Source organism: Euwallacea similis, chromosome 7 (assembly GCF_039881205.1).
Source record: "Euwallacea similis isolate ESF13 chromosome 7, ESF131.1, whole genome shotgun sequence".
In the NCBI taxonomy this organism is placed as follows: Eukaryota; Metazoa; Arthropoda; class Insecta; order Coleoptera; family Curculionidae; genus Euwallacea; species Euwallacea similis.
Window position 1 is genome coordinate 3696406 of NC_089615.1, and position 15919 is coordinate 3712324.

At 34.1% G+C, this 15919-nt stretch overlaps 1 protein-coding gene across 7 annotated transcripts in view; it reads right to left on the reverse strand.

Moving 5' to 3' along the window:
* Nucleotides 1-15919, reverse strand: part of LOC136409958 (phosphatase and actin regulator 2-like) — a 44331-nt gene that overhangs the window by 16214 nt on the left and 12198 nt on the right. For all 7 annotated transcript variants that reach the window (XM_066391830.1, XM_066391835.1, XM_066391834.1 and 4 more), the window contains 3 exons: nucleotides 10189-10350; nucleotides 6724-6825; nucleotides 4404-4694 (listed from right to left, as the gene is read on the reverse strand). In XM_066391830.1, coding sequence (XP_066247927.1) covers nucleotides 4404-4694; nucleotides 6724-6825; nucleotides 10189-10350 — 555 coding nt within the window. The remainder of the gene's footprint in view (nucleotides 1-4403; nucleotides 4695-6723; nucleotides 6826-10188; nucleotides 10351-15919) is intronic.

Here is a 15919-nt window from a genome sequence, read left to right on the forward strand (position 1 = left end):
ATAATCACATGCGTGTCTGATTCATCAGATTAGATTAGTGATTGTTAACAAATGGAACCACAGATTAAACTTCTGATGATGCCGCTTGATAAAGCCAATAAACTCCCTTTAATTGTCTCATTCACTAGGCTAGATCATTCATTAATAAAAGGACAGTTGTGAATGAAACGAGTGCTAAAAACTTTCACTCAATTCCCGTTGATTGGAAGTACCCAGGGCGATCCACTAAACTATTTTGTTGCACTGGAAAAATGCAACTAAACTGTTTATTAAACGAAAGCTTCCACCAAATATACCGAAACTTGATCTGCGTGCACTCAATGCAATCTATAATCCATAAATTTGCCCTCAACCGAGAAATCAATTGCTGTCACCACCTGCTAGATTCGAAACTATTAAAAAACCTACCCTTAAAACAAGTACACCCCATAATATAGCCCATCATTGATGCTGGATGGGGCGCCGCGTCTCGCGGGCTCCCCGATGTTATTGTTCAGCGGGCCCCCCGGGAGCTCCCGACACGTTTTCTGTACCTCCATTCGCCCCCTCGAGGGGCTCCGGTTCTGGCCTTTGCACATAAAAACGGACGCGGCGGGCAATTGTTCACGGGTGCACCGAGTTCATAATACTGAACCTTGCCTTGACTTTCAACGCAACACAATAACGGGGGGACATGTAATTGCTGATGGTTGTTGAACGTGCCTGGCAGAACCGACCGCTGCTGGCCAGGACTATACAAAAACTATGTCACTAGTCATACGAAGGAGGAGAGCTGCCGCCACCGCAGGAGTCTAACGGGGTCCGTGTTGTGCCTGGCAGGATCGAACCGGATGGCGCGCTCTAGCGGCGGGAGAATCAGCCAACTATGAGGCGCGCGAAATTGTGAGGAAGGGGAAAGGCACTGAGGTCGGGGGCAAGGGAATGACAAGGGCACTGAGGTCTAGGATTTTCAATTCTAGATCCAACAGCCAACTCGCCTAGCACCTGCTAAAATTACATACGAATAAAGGTTCCCCCATAGAAGATCAATGTTGTCCCGAAAAATATTCCTTTGTAAACAGGCACAGGTATTCAAAATGTTCTATCTTCTAAAAGATCCAAACATTAGAAATGTCCTAAACGAACACGTTTTACGCTGCAAACATAATGAAGTTCATATGATTGATTTTCATTCCAGATCCATACACATTAAAAATCTGGGAGAATTTACAGAATCCACATGTGTTTACGTTATACAAAAATGTATTTGTTTTTATTGTACACCCGTTCTATGAATTCCTGAACAAAACTTCAAACACAATAACTTTCAAATTCTAACTATCCTGGCCATTCTTCATTGGCTTACGTTACTTTAGACCGTAGATATATAAATTATATCTACGTAAAAATTTTAGAAAAAAATTCAACTAATATTTGCTAATCTTTCACTTTTAGATAAGACAAAATGAAATACAGTACTGAGTAGTTGTGAAATATTTACCAGAATAAGGCATTAAAACAAGAAGGTATTATAACGTCGAATATAGTGAATGAAAAATTACCCTAAAATTGATGTGCCCTCGTAAACAACATGTCAGTGGCGGTGCGATAGTTTACAACAACCCTAATTTGGATATTGCCTCTGACAGAAATAATTAATCTAAATCGGTTATTAATAGTGGAGCCAGAATTTTCAATGTATCAAATGGCTGCTTAATAATAATAATTACCACCAAAGTTACACCCAATCTCTGATGCAAAATGATCGAACTTGGGTAGAAAATATGGAAACTATGCTGTTATTTTTGTGTCATACATCATAACCGAGAGTGAGTTCCCAAAGAACGAAAAATCAATATGCTTCTGCAATTCAGTGAACAAAAGGGCATTTTCTTTGTTGATAATGACACAATGATAAAGAACGCTAGAAAATGATTGTCAAAAGCATCTGAGGAGAAGCATATTAAAGGTGCTTTCAGTATTATTAGCCTTTTGATAGAACAGAGACGAACTTTCATTAAATTTTGAAATAAGAAAGAGAGTGTTACAGATAAGTGGGAAAAGAGAAATGTGAATTTTTTTCGTGCTGAGAGTAATAATTTTCTTTTTCATCCCGAAGGCCGTCAAAAACGCATGAGACATAAGACATACAATGTGACAAATGCAGTAAATACTGCTTTGTAAGATAATGGCACAAATCGATTTGATTTAAGTATCGCCCACCAGAGAAATATTTTGCTATACTTCGTGCAATATCCATTTAAATTCAATTGATTTACAGCATTATGTTTCCAAGCAGTATTTGCTGCATGTTTCATGCACGAACTACGTAAAGTAGGTTCACCAATCTTAAGTAGGTCATAAACATTTAAAAATATAGCTTTTTAAATGTTTATGTGTATGTATTTTAATCATCTGTGACTCCAATTTTAGCTCATTTAAGCACTCAAATTTTATTGTCTAAATACATTTTAAGCTGAGACCGAATTTTAACATAAGTCTGTCCATACAATTTTGATTAAAGAAGGATTCAAAACCCCGATATGCAGTAAAATAATTTTAGAACTTTCAGAAAGGTTTTCCACCTCTCGTCTGTCAATGACCTTTTCCCTGTTCAGAGCCTTAACACGAATGGCTCAAAAATGGGGAAAAAGGAAAGGTTCAATTTGATGCGCAATTGATATGAATTTGCAGGTTCAAATTTCATACAATAACCCTAAAAGCACTGGTCATTAATCTAGAGCAGACGTCAATCCGGACCCGTGCTTTTATTGTTAAATTTTCATCGAATCTGGTGTTTTCACCTGCCACCAATTAACGTTTCATCTAGGCCACTGATTGGTTAGTCATTCCTAGCATCAGTAAATAGCATCTTTCTACTCCGATGCCAGTAAATCGCAAATAACGTTAAAGATAACCGCTAATGGAAAATCAACAATTATAGATAAGTGTGCGTAAAGGAACTGTGTGGTGAGGAGAAAAGTGAAAAAGTACGTAATAATAATACTCAGCTAGAATTCCACAATAGATTAGTATAATCATGATCATCATGCCACAATGCGTGTGTTATATGTATGTTTGCTACAGGCGTTGGGAATACAAAAAAAAAACTAAAAATGTCGGCTCTAGAGATTTGCAAAACTATTAGAACTTCAAAAAGTTTATGATCTAATGGTCGGTATAGTTCTTATTGTCTTTTTATATTATGAAATCTGGTAAACTGAAGAAAAAGCATGGTGTACTACAGTAAAGTAAAACATATTACTCTGCCGACTTTGACTTTGACCTCGCCTGCGGTGGATAAATGTTTTCGTAAACTCGGTGTTATACTTTTTTTATGTCTGGCTTGCTGAAATCCTTTACGCGTTCCGATAAGCTTACCAATATTATTTAATGAAAAACCCTGCAGAGTATTGGATTTTTGCACCCTTATTGTTTTTCTCAATACACGCAACACTCAACAACAAATTAGCACAATAAAAGTGCTTATTGATTAAGACAAGTGACTAAAAAATAACCACTAAACTCGTTCAGAAAAACATCGTGAAACCACCGATGTACTTCGTGTGAATTAACGTCAATTAAATTTTAATTTTTTAAGCCCTTCTTAGACAATTTATTTATTTTGATGTTTTTATGCACACAATCCCCGGGCTGGTCAACATATCTAATTTAATAAACACACGTTTTTGAGGGTCATTCGCCAGGAAATCAAGAATCTTGTATCAGAATAAAAATTAAATTATTATACTCGTAATAAATTTTTTTTTTTTTAAATCAATACATTTAAATGAGGTGTCAAATATTTAGAATTGTCCATGTTGATTATTTCAATTTCTCACAGTGGAGAAAACAAAATATAATATTCTGTAAAGGCCATATTTGATGAAAGAAAATTATGTTCTGAGAAAGTACGATTTCCCAACCGCCTTATTTCAAGAATTAAGGGAACTTTTTACAACGAAAACTATGTGCAATTATCTAAGGAAATAATGGGTGCAGTTAATAGGTACCTATTAAGGCCAAATTATTAATGTGCTGTCAACTTTAACTCCAAGCCAATTTCTATAGTAACGTTGAAATAGAGCCTAAGTATTGGTCATGTTCTTGGTTTCTATCGGAACTGGCTCGATGGTAGCGTTAAAACCACACTAGTAATTTAGACCTTAAGTAGATAAATTATGCATGAAATTTGGAGTTTATGAAGATCATTGTCACGACCCCTGACAGTAGACATGACTGAATATATTTCACTAATTTACCAATATAACTTAATCCCCGATACTCTACGATCTTGAGAATTTCAGATATAAGCCAAAAGGTCGTATTGACTCACCCTGTATTTTATAAATATTCTACCATAGTCAAATAATTTTCTACACCATAAACTTTAAAATATTACCAAATGGTCAATTACTACTCACCAGATGGCGGACTGCCGGAATTACTGTCCCTGGCAGCGGCAAAATGCAAGTTCTGCATCAGCTGCTGCTGCAGCAACTGATGATGGTTCAAGCTGGGCAGCAGAGGCGAGGCACCTGGGGGTGGCGTCGGGTAGGGTGGCGGCAGCGCAGGATGCTGAGGCACTGGCTGTTGCGGGGAAGCGATATTGGGCGGCAGGCTGGAAGGCTGCAATTGGTATCCATCTCCGTGGACTGACGTGGTGCTGGTGATACCATGGGTGGGAGAGTAAAACGAGGATGGAATTGAGTCACCTGAAATCGGTTTAATGACATATCATTAACGCAAAATTTTAATTATTTATTCCTATAACAGTAGCGCGAAAACTAATATGTACATTGTGCTTCGTTAAAAAAATGAAATCAAGTGTAGGTTCTCATCTAACAATAAAATACGATTTTCAATGGTGGATTAAATCTAAAATAATAGGCTTCGAAACATACACGATACCTGCTTACTCTTTTACGTAACTTGGTTTCCGTCCCGGTCACGTTTGTTATTTAATAAACGAATGAGCGATTCGCTAAAAAACAAGTAAATTGCCTTGTTTAATATCGAATCTTGTCTGACGTGAGCTTTTTACCAGTAAAAGCAAACAATGGGCGAGTAATCATCTAATTTTGCACGTAGTTATGCAACGCTTTAATTAGGATAGAAAATTTAGTAGATAAATATTGGCATTCAATATAGAAAAATGCTTCTCTCGGAGGCTTCCTCATTACCTCATTGAACCAATTCAGCGTTATCAGCCGGTAAAAACGTTCTGTGAAAGACATTCAATAAGCGGAACAGTCTTGATTTCCGCTTCCCTGAATGTCACTCGGGAAAGAGGAGATTGAAACGTGCTTAGCGAAATGTCAGCGATTACACCACCCGAGCCTCTCTAAAATTATTTGAATACATCTATATAGAGTGACACCATGTTTCTGGATTGTGGCTCGAAGAGCGGATGAATGCCATACTTCACTCCCGATTTGCTTAGTTTTTAGCATATACACATACTCTTTGTAAATAATAAATGTTTAATTTTCAAGTAACGTTGCATTGTTAATGGTTCAGTGATTCAAGGAATTCAAAACCACTTGAATTTTCTTATGAGAAAAAGTATCGCTTCCGCTGAATGTGCGAGAGTTAATGCTTCGCTGGACATGAAATTTCTAAAATTTTTAACTAAAAAAGCCTGACATCTTCAAGAACACTTTTTGCTGTGTTTAAACAAAATATTTAATTTTATAACATAATGAAATAATCACCAATGGTGAAAGTCTTCTAGCAGAGTATTTAATAAAAAGTGTGCGTAAATATTTATTTTATCGGGAATCCAAGAAATATGGCAATTAGATATACCATATTATTATTTCTAACTGCTTCACTGGTTTCCTTATAAATGGCATCAAATTCCTCGTGAAAGCGTGATATATTCAAAGATACCTGACGCTCTCCTCCAATTAAAAATCGCAAGGTGGCAATCGAGAGATTTATTGGAAATTTTGCTTTGAAATCGTTTATTTACAGTACGAACGGAAATATTTTTTAAACTATCTATTTAGTATTGCCCAAATATCTAGATATATTACTTTTTCTGTGACTTATCAACCAATTGACGCAATATGGTCCAGTGTTTTATTTTTTAACAACACATTTAAACAAAATTAAATAGAACTAAAATCCTGAAACGGTTGCAAAAATCACTCATCACTCATTAGCAATAATTACGACACTTTGGGCACTAGTTGGCGAATGTATTATTTCATTACAAAATTCTATAGGGGCACATACTCGTATATACTAGCAAGCTTAGCAGAAGCTTAAGATAAGTTAAAGTTAACGTTAAAACTTAAACTTAAGTTGGAAATAAAGGAACACTGTTGATTCGTTCCTTCATTTTCAAGGAAACTATACTCTCGGTGCACATCTCAGTATTTATCTTTAATATTTTGGCACTTCGTTTAGAACAATTACGCCTACATAACTTTGCTATGACGATAATTTCCATGGAAACAGTTAAATAAAATCCTAGAATTTATTAGCTAGATTTTAGGTTTCCACGACCATTATCTACTAGAAATTGCTAATAAATTAATTCAGGGGCCGAACTAGCTCTAAAAGCATTTCTAAACAATGCACTCTGCAAAACGTCCAATCAATGCAATCATTAGTGGGGTAGTATGTATATAGAGGGCTCCGTTTGGCCGATCGATATGAGAACCTTCTCTAAAGGGTCTGTGTTGTAGGATTTGTTGCCTATCTTCTAAAATGGGGATAAAAACTAAGGATACTAACCTGGCTCGGATTTAGGGGGAGACAAAGGGCTTTCTGGCAGTAGAATTCCTTTCGAAACTAACTCTTCTCTATTGGCTCGGACTGATATTTTTCTTTCTAAAGCTAAAAATAGAAAAATAATGTGTATTAGAAACGTGTATCACGCATAAACTAATATAACAAATAGGTAGAGTTCACAAGATAAACTTATCTAAATGTTGACCTTAATAATTATTGTCACGTTATACTATGCACATTATTGATAATTGGTGACACATATACACGTTGTTTGTATTGTGGCAAACAAAGCTAAAATCATAACCTTCCTCGGAATAGGAACTTATAAAATCTCTGCTTTACAATAATTAAATTGAGGCAAACAATATCGGATGTAATATTAAAATCTAGAACGCGAATCCTTTAAAATTAAATAAAGTAACTTACAATATAATAGTAATAAATTAACTCAATCGTTCTTTTATCGACGAAGCATCATCACCTTCCGCTAATTAATTACAAAATAATCCAAGTGAATCTAGTAGATGACTGATGTTTTTACAGTTGTAGAAAATGTTCAAGAAATTCTATATGCAAAAATTTATTCAAAGATGCTATTTTCGGCACTAGTTGCACAAGATACTATAAAGGTTTTTTCGAACCTAATAAAAATTCTCATGACCTTTTTTCTAAACAAATGCTATTATTAACTTATTGTTATTATAAGTTACAGCTTAAGCAAAAGATTCTCATTTTATTCGTTTTTCGGTGCTTTTATTATGGTGTTATTTTGATAATACATTAACGGTACTTTTAATTTACCACATTATCGGGTGTTCGTGGCAACGTTTTAAGAGTACCGATAGTTTTCCTACCAGCGGTTTCTTTACTGGATTTCTCCTAGTTCTACTGATCGGACATAGTCAAGTGGGTTTATAGTAGATGGCTATAATTTCTTTGGTTTATCGTGTATATTTGGTTCTTATTAATGTATGGGGATCTCCCAAACTTCTTCAATAGACTAAACTTCATCAACATTTTTATTTTCTAACCTTTCACAATATTTAAAACTGCAATAATATTTAGGTGATTTCCCTAAATGTGAATAAAAGTGAGAAGTGGAAAGTTATAGATTGTTCGAACATTCAGTTATCAAGGCTTGTACCATAAACGAAATTCCTTTTGTTTATTCATATCTGATCTAGCGATTTAAGTAAATACTTGAGTTAATTGGTTGTAGTGGCGTTGGCTCAATTCCTTAGTCACAAATGAGGTAATCTCAGGTATTTTTGTTTATTTACTTTTAACTGCGTTTAGTACGGAGAAGCAGAACCAAGTGCTAAGTTTAACTTTTCTCTATGTAAACTTCAATGTCAGATGAACATTGACAGAGTTTAACAACATTGTGAAGAAAGTGTATTTGTACAAAAATATACTGAACCAAGGATGGGTTATTTACGTACAACTAGTAAATTAAAATGATTTGATCTGAACTAGTATGTAAGCTTTCACTTCAAGTATTAACAGATTACCTCGAATTAGAAGTTAACCGAGGAAGAATTTTATGTTAATAATAATCATGTTTTTGAATCTTTTAATGCGCTTTGAAGCTTTACACTATTTTTTAGAAACTTATCAAATATGTAATTATATCTATGTTGGTTTGTTGTATACGCAGTAAAATGAAGTTCATGTTCACATTGTTAAAAACTTTTTTTATTTGTGAAGATATTTATATTTTATTCCCCATTCTTTCTTATTTGGGGAGCTTTTAATATTTTACAAAGCCAAAAGACCTACTTAGTTTACCCGAATTTACCTGAGAATCACGAATTACTTACCTTAATTTGAGTATATAAACCTATCGCTAAAACTCATTAGAAGTTTACTGTTATAAATAACTCCAAAATATACACTTACTAACTGATTCTTTGAAGATCTTATGGACGCAAACATTAACCAATATGCCAATGCATTTTATTGACATCAACAATATTACCTTGATTTTATTTTACAAGAATTTTGGCTTGACGATTTGCTGGAAATGTAATTCAGATCCAAAAGGAACGATTAACCTAAATTTAGTAAAATCAACAATTTGGAGGTCGCAAAAACATTTGTGAGTTAGGGATGAGGTATTTTAAGTACGAACGAATGTTCGAACTCATAACAAGCTTGATTTTGGAGAAAGATGCTGAAATATTGCAAACGATACATACATACGCTAAAAGGAAATAAGTCTTTTTTCACATTTCTGTTAAACACTGACTTGTTAATTCACAAATGATGCACGTTAAACTGAGAATTGTGTTTGGAATATTTTTGAAATCCAGTAAAATAGGATAATATAATAATCGATTATTTGATTTGTCAAGGAATCAACAACTTACTGCTCACAATTTATATTCAAAAAGAAGCAGAAAAAATTCCTGTAAAATTTGTAAAATACGGAAATCGCTGAAAATGAGGTTTTTCTTAAATTCTCAAATGCAGGAGAATTCCATAACTCAGCAGAAAAATTAAAAAAAATTTGAAAATTTCAATTTTTTGAAATAACTGAAACTCCAAAAATAATTTTGTAGATCTGTTTGCATCGTGAAACTATTCCTTTGGATGCCCAACTTTTCTTCCAACTTAACCAAGTCTGTATCTATTACTGTTTACGAGATCCTCATGTTGGACGCACTGTATGTCATCCCATCTGTACTTGAAGCACGTACAGAAGCCGCGTGCTTTACCACCTAAGAATGTTTAAACACTTTTCTATAGAGGATGAGATGATAAAAGCTAACATTCCCTAAAGGAATGTGGATGGATATCATTCCTTTCCATGCCATGTCTGTGCAGTACTGAACATTTATACATGAAATTGCTTGTTTAAAATTCTTTGCCTAATATTTAGTGAGTTTGGACCATACCGATTCAGGTCTGTTTATGCCGCGTATATGTGTATGAATAATCGTTTAGTTTAATAACTAACGTCACATCAGATTTACGTATGGCATACAGGAAAAAATATTATGGACTTTACTAGCTATGATGAGTTTACAGGGAAATTGCTTTAATACTGAATAACGCTTAAACCATAGATTGTATGCAGGAAATGGATCTGATTCCGTCTTAATGCAGAATCTTGTATTAATTAAAATTGTGCAACACCCCTTGATTATTACTTATATAACTAATTCTATATACGTTAATAAAGGTGCAGTATTTGAAAGTATTCTATTTTAGACATGTTGCATGCATATCTCTTCGATTAAACATCTGTCTGAAGCTCAGCTAAAAATTCACTTTTCTCTTTCTGACAAACTGACATACCAATAATAGCTCAGTTTAATGGTCGGTTCTATTTTAAAGCCTAAAAGTCACGGAATAAGTCTCTCGTAAAACGCTTTTTATGAAACGTTAAGACGCATTTGCACACAGGAAGTTTTTATTGGTCACATCTGTTAATTAAGAGAAATGTAAATAATGAAATAAACTTACTTCTAGACACAGCCTCTAATTTATCAGATTTTCGTTTCCGTTTCCATTTCCAGGGCCTTAGTAATTTCCCTAACGAAAACTTTCCTTTCCTCTCGGAGGGTGGTGTCCTAACCCCGCTTCCGAGACTGTTTGTCCTAAGGGCGGAACCATTTTGCTTTTTTGCTGAAAAATAAAGAAACTTCGTTAATAAAAAAGCTTTCGCGGCATCTCTGTATTTTAATCACTCAAAGCTAACAGGATGCAGTTAATTCAAGAATAGAGTCCATCCCGAAACTTAACAAAGAAAATAAATGTTTAATCCAAAAGGAAAACCAGGCGAAAGGGATGAATTATCTAACCGGATATCGCTCGATTCCAATTTTGAAATATCAATTTTGTATTTTAAGCCTTCCGATTATAACTTTATCCAGCCAATATTATGAACCAGAAAACTGGGGGGCGCCGAATAATTGGATGCGGGGTTGCCTTGACAACCAGACTTGCATTCGTCCACTTTCCAACCCCCTGTTGGCAGAACATCAGCGCTAGCGGCAGCCAGGAATATTTCTGGATGTAATTTCTGTTTAGTGTTGGCATGCGGGAAGACTAATGGATGTCAGTTTTTAAGTCTGGAAATGTCAAGAATTTAGGCGTTTGTAAACGGGGGAATTAAGTGAAAAACACTCTGAGGTTGGCTGGAATAAAGCTTTCTTGAAATATGTTAATTTTGAAGGTGATGACCTACAAACGTGACGATCAAAGAATGCTCATGGGTAATCGAGCAATGTAATAAATGCAACAGAAATTATCGATCATTTTTGAGCGGTTTATATGAATGCAAATTAAGTTGAAGAAAGGCGTGAATCCATGCAGTGAACGCGTAAAAAAACGAATGATAAATTAATTCTCTCGTGGTCCGCACCATACGAGAAACTCTCTGAAGATGATAAGATTGAATGAAGCATATGCATTTAGCACACTTAGGGCAGTGTCCGACTGAAGGCTAACGGGGAGGCTTTGGTGTTTATGAAATGAAAAATGAGCGCATGAAGAATGCAGCCCAGAACATGTCAATCTCACAGTGAGGTTCTCACTAGTCCCCATAGAGTAAGGCTCCTGATATTTCCGGAGATATAAAAAAGAACAAACAAAAATTAAATTATTTTTTAAACGGACTTGGATTTTTTTTGAGTTATTAAAGCAATCGAATTTTTTTAATTCTTTTTAACAATAATTACGTAGTTAAGTTTGTAATACTACGTATAGGCAGGTTTTATCCCTCACTATACGTATTCGCACTTATTAGAAGAAAAATTCTTTTCTGTGTATATAATTTAAGACATAGAATTTTATAAGTTTCATATGAATAGCAACCGCAATTTGAAATTAATACGTGCTGTTCGATGAAAAATTATTTTAAAATTATGTAGGTCAATGTTTTGGAATACTTTAACCAGGCATTACATTCAAAATTAGATCCAGAACTACGTTTTTTGTTGCTATTCTTAGAATGTCATACCACACTGATGCATTCGCTCTCACCGATTCTAAATTGATTAATTTTGGAGGGACATTGGATAACCACTTTCACTGCTACTAGTCAAAATTAACAAAAAACAACCAAAAATGGATTTTCTTTGGAATGATGACATGGCTCATGTCAAAAATATCATGTCAATACAATTCATTCCTCAGCGGTCGAAAAGAGACATTTCAGACTGCTTTACATATTTTATTATTCATCTCTCAGACAATTTAGTTAACTGTAAATTTTCATTTTTTAATTGTTTTTCCTAAATTCTGAAAAAGGTGACAGACTTGTCGCAGAAACCTTAACAAGAATTTCCATTCAACCACTTAGTGAAGGCTGCATGTTATTCTCCGTCAGCTTTAACTGAGGACAGTGTGCAATTCTACCGTTCCAACAACAGCTACTGGTGTATGAGGTATTCCCAAATAAAATATAATAAAGAATATATAGACAGGTTTCACATTCAAGTTTTCTGTTTTCTAATTAGCAATTAATAAACGACCCTGTCCCATTGGATTTTTTCAGAATAGATTTAGATATGGCCTTTACAGATGCTAGGACATTTAATTATTAGCAATCTCAACCGGCTCCAAAAGGAATCTAATCAATAACGTCATTTACTACACCATTCCTTTCCGCATAACAGAAAATTAGATAAAAAAAGAGATTAATCTAAATAGTATGTCATAAACAGAATAAATTGCAGAAAAACATTTCTTGTGAGTGTCTTGTGTAATAATGAAACATTTAAAGATCCGTTCGTTGAACTCGATATGCGGATAATAACACAGCCTATTATTGCATAAATAAGATACTCGGAGACAAATGCACCAGTTTCAGTTATTGGGTACGCGTAATAAGTGGTCATTTAAATTGCAGACATATGCATTGCAACAGCGGCGGATCATTTCAGCATTTCGTAATGTTCATTCTTTAAAACCTCAATAACGACCGAACAAACATGTTTTATGATTATAACATCATCAATGTCGGGACAACTCTCGATACCGAATCACTGTCTTATGTTGAAAACAAGACTGGGTCTACTACTACTTTCTGGGTCTACTACGACAAACGGTCATACCGATCACGACTTAAGTGACGTCACAAATTCCTTTCATGGGCGCATCCTCGAGCAGGTTCTTTCCATCGGATTGACCTCCGCGTGCCAGCGACTCGTTATTTTGGTTCCCCGACAATATTACATAGGTAGGTACAAAGTGGTTTAGGTTGAAAATACAAGAATCCTTTATTAACAGTCTAGACAGAAGAGTTGGGCAGAAAGCAATTGGACAAAACAAACGTTTCATTCATGTGGGACATGTGGAAAGCGTCTAACTTTACTCATTCAAATCAAATCAAATGTGGGTTTACTGTCGTGACAAATAACATTGTGGAAAAACCTGAGTAAACAGGAGACACTCATCCAACAGACAGATGGAAAACAAAAGTTAAGATAATTATTATAGAATATGGGGAATATAAAATGTCGAAATAACGTATATACAGGGCGTTTGGAAATAGTGAACAAATATTTTGATGAGCGATTCCCTTAGGTTAAATTAAAATAATTGATGATGATTGGTGTTCATGTAAATATGATACCTCAAACACTTTGTTATTCACACATAAAATGTTCCTGATTTTTTTAACATATTACTTTAGTCTTTGATATATTACGTAGGTACAAAAAGGGAATCTTACCCCAAAAAATTACCCACTCTGTAAATCTTAATAATTCTTAAAATTTGGATATAGGGATTCCAACATTAGCGTGCGTTTCATCAACTTAATTAAGTCAATCAATCAAATTTCAACTTAATATCTCAAAAACTAAAGCAGTTCTAAAGTAAAATTTCTAAGAATTTTAAAAATGTAACACTTTTGCATCAATAACGAACGAGTTTGCGACTTTATGGTTAAATGCAGAATCATGTTATTTTAATCCATCTTTAAAAATATTTGCACGCCATTTCCGGTCACCTGCATAAAAAATGAGCAAAGAAAATTAAACTTTTAATAAACAATATTTTTTATTTACACTTTTAACTCGACCAAAAACACCTATTGGTGGCATTATCTAGATCAATTCCACAAACGATTCTTAACGCTTTTCGACAATCACATACCAGACTACTATAAAAAAAAACTGTGTTCCTTTGATTTTTGCCAAAATATACTTAATCCCACCCTGGTTCTTTAAAGCCTCCTAAGTAACCCGAGACATTTTAACGTTTATGTGTGGAACACTCCTCATTTAACATAGTAAATAAATTATTAATTACGTGGGGTGTGGTGTGATATCCCCCCGAGAGATTTCTCAGAATTATCCACTAGAAATTTCGAGGCAAGGACGGGTAGAAGTCGCTCAGAATATTAACACACGGAAGTTTTAACAACCAAAATACACGACAAGTAAATTTAGCATCCTAGAATATCGTATTACTTATTTAAAAAAAGCCGAGTTAGTAAACAAATAACAAGTTGCGGTAAACTGGGGGAACTTCTAATGTTTATAATATTAAAATAAATATCATCCCACATAAAAGATTTGAATGATTCAGTGTTGATTAACCTCAAACAAGTGTGTTAATACTCCTAATTTGCAATGACATTTGCACTTACATAATTAGAATTCCAACAATTTAGCAGACGTTTTAATTGCTTTAATATTGTAGTAGTTGCAAATGTTGCCGCAATGTTGTGACTCATTCATTAATAATTCCAATAATTATTATTTACCATTATTACTATTATGTTAATATGTACACAAATTTAATTAGTTATTCTTACTTCACATGCATGTGATGATCTTTTTTCACCGGGATAATAAATAGGCGAATGTTACCTGCGGATGTTAATTTCCCATAACGAATAAATAACACGAGAAAGCAGCTTTTATTGCGCATCGGATTATGAATATTATTCGACTTTGAAGCGTCATTCATATTGTGTGACAAAAATTGTTTAATTAAACACGTCTATTTGTTGGTCTCAGCACTAAATCATACAGGCATAATATTATTTTCCTTCAATATCATAGAAAAATATAATAGTTGAATGTGTTCCATTGAATTATCAGTGTCTATAATTAAATTTCTCCTTTGAAATCCGAACGAGGCAGTCTTGGACTTTGTAATTATTACGTTTTTATTTCATGACTTTCTTTAGTCGATGGTTTCATTTACTGAATAAAATGTTGACACAATGCCAAAAACCAATAAAAAAACGCATATGCATTTCTTACGTAAATGTAAAGAGAGGTGTGGATGGCAGCATGTACAAGTTATTGCTAGTATTGAATGAAGCCGTTAAAAAAAGCTTTCCCTGTGGATATTTTTATAAGAAGTTGCATTGGCAACAGCAGCCATTCCGAAAACAAAAATAAAATCTGGCCCGCTACCAGCTGAAATCGATTCACCTTACCACTTGTGCAACAACCTAGAATGGCAATGAAATGGTAATGGTAATGCGTAATATTGCTATTCACCGTTAGAAGGACTTTTACTTTTTAAAAGGACAAATATCTGAATGGACAACAGTGTTTAGTTGATTGTAAGTGTGGAATTCTGATCGTAATTGAGGTTTAGTTGAAAAGGTTAAGTTGAATTTAATTATGATAAAGTAAAATTCCAAATCACATATATGGTGTTGTTTTTACGTAGAAATTCCACAACTGGAAAAATCTATAGGATGTCAACTTAATTAATTCTATATAAACAGATTCTTTATGCTAATTGCTTATATCCATAAGCTAATAATCCAAACACAGATAGTTTCCAGAGAAACCACGATTCAGACTAATACCAAGAGTCTCTATGTCAACGATTTCATGAAAAATAGCTTGTAGTTTGTTCAAAAGATATTAATCATATGGCTTTTAAAAAAGCAAAACTCTATTGTTATATTTAGTTGTGTCTTAGTTGGTGTGATGAGATTAGTTATCATTAATGGTATATTCTTTAAATTTAAATAGTTATAGGCATGATGCTAAATACTTTTTAAGTTTTTTCATTTTTAAGTTTTAAAAAAATATATATTCTTTCCGATTAACAGAAAAAGTGATCTTTTAATAATGCAAAACACGCTGAAAAATATCACTCTTAGTGTCTAGGCTGTAAAGTAACACTTTTACTGAACAAGCATTAAAACGTTTTTTAAGGTAAGCAACAGTGAAATAATTTCACTAAAAATCTGAACCTACTTCTGCATAAACACTAA